Here is a 7,509-nt window from a genome sequence, read left to right on the forward strand (position 1 = left end):
ACACATTCTGGCTACACTTGTGCAGAAAGCATCATCTCAGTCTTTCTCTTCCTCATTTCGCAAGCGGCTGGATACGTGGTCTGCAAAGAATTGTCAGCCACTCCACGACAATGCGCTCGCTCATTCCGTCCATGTGATCCAAGCGTTTCTGATCAAGAACAACGCATCACTTGTTCGACAACCTCTCTTCTTTGCCGACCTGGCACCGTGTGACTTCTGTCTCTTTCCCAAACTGAAAACCACGCTGAATGGGAAGCAATTTGAGTCGTAAGAGGGAATTATGAGAAAAGCGACGGTAGAGCTCCACAGCATTCCAGAGGAGGTGTTCCAAAGGTGTTACCAGGAGTGGTAGAACCATTGGGAGAAATGTGTGAACTCCCAAGGGGAGTAATTTAAAAGTGATTAAACGAAATTTATGAAATGTTCAAAATTGCCTTTTTTTTATGCCCAAAGCTTGGATACGTTTTGAACGCACCTTGTATAGAGACTGGTAAAATGGTACAGCAATGTAACATGTGGCGATGAAGGTAGAAATCTATGATAGCTGGAAGGCACCACATGTAGTGAAGGTAGAGGACCTGTGGTGCTTGGAAGGTACATTCTTATGGCTGGTTAGCATTTAGTTGCGAAGGTGGAGGTCATGTGACACCTAGTGTAGCACTGCATGGCAGTGAAAGTGGAGGTTCTGTGGCGATTGGAGGGTATCACTCTATGGCAGTTTAACATTCGGTAGCGAAAGTAGAGGTTCTATGGTACCAAGAGTGTTCCACCACATGGCAGTGTTGCACAGTAATTAGGGGATAAAAATCCTGCAGTACCTAAAGGGTACTACTGTATAGCAGTTTAACATGTGATATCTAGAGAGACTTTATGACATGTGGTAGTGAAGTTGGAGGAACTGTGGTACATGGAGGGCATGTATGGCAGTGTAATATCAAAAAGCAGAGGGCCTGTGGTAACTGTGGGGGTTAATGAGTGGTAGTGAAGGTGGATGTTGTGTGGTACCTAGGATGTAGCACTGTAACATGTAGCAGTGGAGGTATAGGTCCTGTGGGACATGGAGAGTCCCAATGTATAATGAGTGGCTGTGTGGTAAGTAGCTTGCTTACCAACTACATGGTTCCGGGTTCAGTCCCACAGTGTGGCACCTTGAGCAAGTGTCTTCCACTATCCTCGGGCTGACCAAAGCCTTGTGAAAGGATTTGGTATTGGTAGATGGAAACTGAAAGAAGCCCATCGTATATATATATATATATATATATATATATATATATATATATATATATATATATATATATATATATATATGTATGTATTTGTGTGTCTGTGTTTGTTCCCCCACCATCGCTTGACAACTGATGATGGTGTGTTTACGTCTTCATTACTTAGCAGTTCGGCAAAGGACACTGCTGGAATAAGTACCGAGCTTACAAAGAATAAGTCCAGGGGTCAATCTCTTCAACTAAAAGGCGGTGCTCCAGCATGGCCACATTCAAAATGACTGAAACAAGTAAAAGAATATTGCAAAGGCCATCAGGTACCTAGAGAGGCTGTATGACAGGGTAACATGAAGTAGTGAATTCAGAAGACATGTGGTAACTGGAAGGTAGCACCATTTGTCAGTTTAACATGTAGTGAATATACAGGCATTGTGGTAGCTAGGGGTGCCATTCAGAACATGTAGTAAAGGTGGGAAGTCCTGAGGAATCTGAAGGGACTGTATAACAGTATAACATGTAGTAAAACAAGTAAGGAGACAGGCTGAAGAGACTGTGTGGTAATTTAACATGTGGAAATGAAGGTAGAGATCACATGGTATGTGAAGAGGCAAACAGTAATGTAACATGTGATAATGAAGGTGGAGAGACGGACTGGGGGTACTGTATGGCAATGTGACATGTGGCAGTGGTTATAGAGGTCATGTGGTATCTGGAGAGAATGAAGGTAGAACATGTACAAGAATCAGCATTGCTTGGAAAAGGAAGAATTCTTCGCAGGGTCCTTGAAGCATGACCAGTAAACAAGTGTCACCTTAGTCTACCGGCTGTGGACAGCTGACACTTTCCATCACACCCAACAAAATAAGCTGAGGGTTTTCATCAAGTAATAATAGCAATAATAATAATAATAATAATAATAATAATAATAATAGTAATCATCCTTTCTATTATAAGCACAAGGCCTGAAATTTGTGGGGAGGGAGTTAGTCGATTATATCAACACCATTGTTCAGCTGGTACTTATTTCATTGACCCCGAAAGGTTGAAAGGCAAAGTCGACCTCGGAGTAATTTGAACTCAGAATGTGAAAACATGGACGAAATGCCATTAAGCATTCTGTGCAATGTGCTAATGAGTCTGTCATCTTGGTGCCTTCTGACAATTAATGGAAAATGGAAACAAACAAATAAAAAATGCAAAAAGAAAGAAAAACAGAACTCAAAGAAATTAAGTAAATATATAATATATATATGCATATTCATGTGTGTGTATGTGTGTGTGTGTATGTATATATATATATATATAAATGTATATGTATATACTATGGCACTCCATCAGTTACAACGATGAGGGTTCCAGTTGGCATGTGAAATTAACGTGCAAGTGGCTGAGTACTCCAAAGATGCGTGTACCTTTAACATAGTTTTTGGGGGCGATTCAGCATGACACAGAGTGTGACAAGGCTGGCCCCTTTGAATTACAGGTACACCAGAAACAAGAAGAAAGAGTGAGAGAAAGTTGTGGTGAAAGAGTACAGAAGGGTTCACCACCACCCCCTGCCAGAGCCTTGTGGACCTTTAGGTGTTTTCGCTCAATAAACACTCACAAAGCCCGGTCTGGGAATTGAAACCATGATCCTATGACCGCCAGTCCGCTGCCCTAACCACTGGGCCATTGCGCCTCCACATATGTATATGTGTGTGTGTGTGTATATATATATATATATATATATATATATATATATATATATATATATATATATATATACATATACATGTGTATATATATACATATATATATATATATGCATATATGTGTGTGCGTGTGTATATATATGCATGTGTGTGTGTGTGTGTGTGTATATATGTATGTATGCATATGTATGTATATGCAATATCATCACAGATTGTTATCCAAGTGATAAATATGTCATGTTGTAAGTTAACCTGGATGATGGATATTGTCCTATTGTACAACATATTTTAATAACACCTATAAAATATCACATTCGTTTGGTCTTGGCGGGAAATATTTTTCTTGAAAAAAAAAAAAAATGGTGGGGAAAGAAAATTTTTTTTTGTTAAATTATAATTTTAAAACAAAATAAAAAAATAACAGAGATAAACAATAAAACAAAACAGAACAGAAAAAGGAAAAACAATTAAAAATATTACCAAAGTAAGTAATGAGAGCCATGTTGTCTTGTGGTTGTCGTTGCATTTAGACAAGTTTTTCAAGTCTCTCTATTGCAGTATCCGATGCCGTCCCCCATCTTTCCAATGTTCTTTGGTTTTCCCTCTTTTTTTTTTTTAATTCGTAAATGTTCATAAATGTAACCTGAATATTTCGCTGGGGTACATATATACCCAGCAGAATGCGTCAGTTTTATGTATTTTGGTTTCTTCCGTTCAGTTGAGACTGACACAGGAATATGTTATTTTTTTCTCCAACAATTCGTTAACAGATGATGGAATGAAAGGATATGAGATGATTATGCACACATACACAAGCCTCGATAACTGAAGAGATGCTGGAGCAGGTTTCTGCCCCGACATCCGAAACTCTGAGTCTTATTATGGCAACCGAATAATTGTCATATATTATATTACAAATAAATTCTTCTATTTACATAATATCGAGGTCTCATTCATTCTTTTGTTGTCTTACCATTTCTATCAATATATATATATATATATATATATATATATATATATATATACACACACATATATACATAAATATATACATACATATATATACATATACACACATACATATGTATGTGTAATATTTGTTTCTATTAGAAGTGTGTAGAATCAGTTATAATTGTTTATTAGTAAATCAGATTTAAATGGGTGTAAATTTGTGCTGTGTATGCGTATATATATAAATATATATATATATATATATATATATATATATACATACATATACAAACATGGATATTTGTACATATATAGATTCATTTATATATATATATATATATATATATATATGTATATACACACATACATACATTCTTACATACTCTCCCACACACACAAACGAAAATGCACACACTCATACAATATGCTAAGTGATGTGGTGGCTTAGATTCATCTGCAATGAAACAAAGCATCAGGAAATTTTAACTTTGAGCATTTTTTTTAGTGAATCCATGTGTGAAAAATAAAAGTAAAAAAATAAAATTTATAAAATAGCATCTGTGAGTTTTTTTTTTTTCTTAGCCAATGTTGCTAATCTGTGAAGATGATTAGCTGGTGTTGCTAATCTGTGAAGATGATTAGCTGGTGTTGTTAGTCTTTGAAGACCAGCTGGTGTTACTGATCTTTGTGAGTGATTAACTACTGTTGCTAGTGTTCAAAGATGATCAATTTGTGTTGCTAATCTCCGTGGACTATTAGCTGATGTGACTAATTTTTGAGGGTGATTAGTTAGCAGGGCTAATCTGCTTGTACTGTGAATTTGCATTGCTAATCTCCCAGAATTCATTTTTTAGGGTTGCTTATTTCTGTGAATTATTTGCTGATATTGATAGTGTTGCTAATCTCCAAAGATGATCAGTCAGTGTTGCTAATCTCAGTGGGTTGTTATTAGCTGATGGTATTAATCTTCAAAAAATGACAAGCTAGCGTTGCTAACATTAGAAGGTGACCAGATTAGCTATGTGTTGCTAATCTATGACGGTGATTAGCTTGTTAGCAACAGGCAAATCTCCTTTTCAAAGTATCACCTTTTCACTTCTTCCTTCGTAGCTGGGTTAGAACAAACAGCTTACAGACTTTTCATCTTTCTTAATCTCTCTCTCTCTCTCTCTCGTTTTCCCCTCTGTTTCCACTTTCATCTCATGTCATCAGGAAGATCTAAAATTTAAAAAAAAAAAAGAAATACATAAACAAATGAATAAATAAAACAATAAACACAACAAAAAATTCTGGACTCTGATAACACCAGAATTGGACAAATCATGCCTGGACTCGCACGAGTCAAAACAAGGAGTCAATATTTTTCTTTTATCATTTAGCCCTTTGTGGAGTTGTTGATAAACTTATCAACTCTGCTGTCATTCAAATTTCTAAAATAAAATTAAAAAGTATAATTAATGAAAAAATTTGTAGCTCGTTCTTCATCTCACGTCTTTAACATTGATATTGTTCACTCTTGGTGGCGCCAGTGGTAAAAAGTCACTGGGAATAGCTAATGAATGTACTGGGCATTGACGAAAACAAACATGACAAAATAAAACATACATATACAACAAAAAAAGCTGTGTGGCCACAAAGCAGACTGACATGGGGTAATGCATGAGCTTTAGGAAGGGCATCCAGACATAGAAACCAAACCAAAACAGATGAGTGGAGCCTGGCACAGCTCTCTGGCTGGCCAGCTCCTGTCAAACAGTCCAACCCATACCAGCATGAAAAACAAACATTAAATGATGATGATGATGATGATGTATATACACCAGCGTCATCGTTGAACATCCGCCTTCCATGCTGGCATGGGTTGGACAGTTTGACAGGAACTGGCCAGGCAGGAGCCTGCAACAGACATCTGTGTCTGTTTTGGCATGGTTTTTACAGCTGGATGCTCTTCTTAACGCCAACTGACCAGCAGAGTGGACAACACGTGTACATGTAAAAACCAAAACAATATACACCAGTCTGTTCGTAACTAATAATTAGATATCTTATGGACTGATTCTCCTGTTTTGTTTTATTTATTTATTTTTTTTTTGTTTCACGTGTACTCTGTGACCTCTTTATCTCTGGAGACCAAAGAAAGGAAATCAAGAAACTTGGACGAGAATATGAATCCTTTCCACAGTTTCCCTTTTTGATATACAAGGACACAAATAGTTAAGTGGTTAATCGCTGCGTAATTTAAATTTGAACCACACTATATAATTACACACACACACACACACACACACACGTTTGTATGAAAAGTGTTTGTGGCTGGTTATTACATTTCATCAATAGCAGACGGATACAAGGAAAAGTTGAAGCTGATGGAGTGGAAGAAATGAAGAAAAGGAACAAAAGAAATATACATGCATACAGACGTATGTATGTATGTGTATATATATGTAAATGTATATATGTATATATATATATGTAAATGTATATGTTTGTGTGTGTGTGTATGTATGCGTGTGTATGTGTATATCAAAGTATACATGTATATTTGTAACTATATATATATATATATATGTATATATCGGTGTATATATGTGTGTGTGTGTATATATACATATGTATGTATATGTATATATATATATATATATGTTTGAGTGTGTGTATATAATATATATGTATGTTTGTATATATATATATATATATATAGTGTGTGTGTGTGTATATATATATATATGTGTGTGTCTGGTGTAGCCATCTGGTTTCACCAGTCCTCAGTCAAATCGTCCAACCCATGCTAGCATGGAAAGCAGACGTTAAAAGATGATGATGATGATGATGATGTATATGTATATATATGTTGGAGTGTGTGTGTGTATATTATATATATATGTATGTTTGTATATGTATATATTATATATATGCGTATAGGTATATATATATTGTGTGTATATATATATGTGTATATATATATATATATATATATGTTTGAGTGTGTGTGTGTATATTATATATATATGTGTATGTATGTATATGTATATATTATATATATGTATGTGTATAAGTATATATAGTGTGTGTGTGTGTATATATGTGTATGTATACACATATGTGTAAAGACAAAATCAGATTGCCATCCGACTTAGGTTGTTAGGGGAAGACAGGGATCATTTCCGTGAATGAGGAACTTGATTTAAATGGTAAAATAGAATCATCTTCATTGTTGTTCACTCAATTCTTTATTCATGAGAAAACAAAGACTGCATTTTGTTTTGTTTTGGGGCAGAAACAATAGCAACACCACCACCGCCATCGCCGCCACCACCACCACCACCACCAACAACAACAACAACAACAACAATAGCTGCACAAGAAGTTTGCAAGTTTCCAATGGGTTGACTCGTGTCGAGAGAGATCAAATCAAAGATTGTACTTTCTGATTGGTGTGTAATGAGAAGAAAGACACATGCACACACACATACACACACACACATGTATAAATATGCATACATATTGATACACATACATACACATATGTACATGTATATGTGTGTGTATTTGTGCATAAATATATAAATATATATATATACACATACATATATATATACAAACATATATGTATATACATATATGTATATATATATGTATATATA

The 7,509-nt window shown here is 35.5% G+C and overlaps 1 protein-coding gene across 1 annotated transcript in view; it reads right to left on the bottom strand.

Moving 5' to 3' along the window:
* Positions 1–2,447: 2,447 nt before the first annotated feature.
* Positions 2,448–7,509, bottom strand: part of LOC106881045 (phospholipid-transporting ATPase IF) — a 153,316-nt gene continuing 148,254 nt past the window's right edge. Inside the window, exon 31 of the mRNA XM_052974889.1 lies at positions 2,448–5,083. Coding sequence (XP_052830849.1) covers positions 5,061–5,083 — 23 coding nt within the window. The 3' untranslated portion in view covers positions 2,448–5,060. The remainder of the gene's footprint in view (positions 5,084–7,509) is intronic.

The sequence above is a fragment of the Octopus bimaculoides genome, chromosome 19, assembly GCF_001194135.2.
Source record: "Octopus bimaculoides isolate UCB-OBI-ISO-001 chromosome 19, ASM119413v2, whole genome shotgun sequence".
In the NCBI taxonomy this organism is placed as follows: Eukaryota; Metazoa; Mollusca; class Cephalopoda; order Octopoda; family Octopodidae; genus Octopus; species Octopus bimaculoides.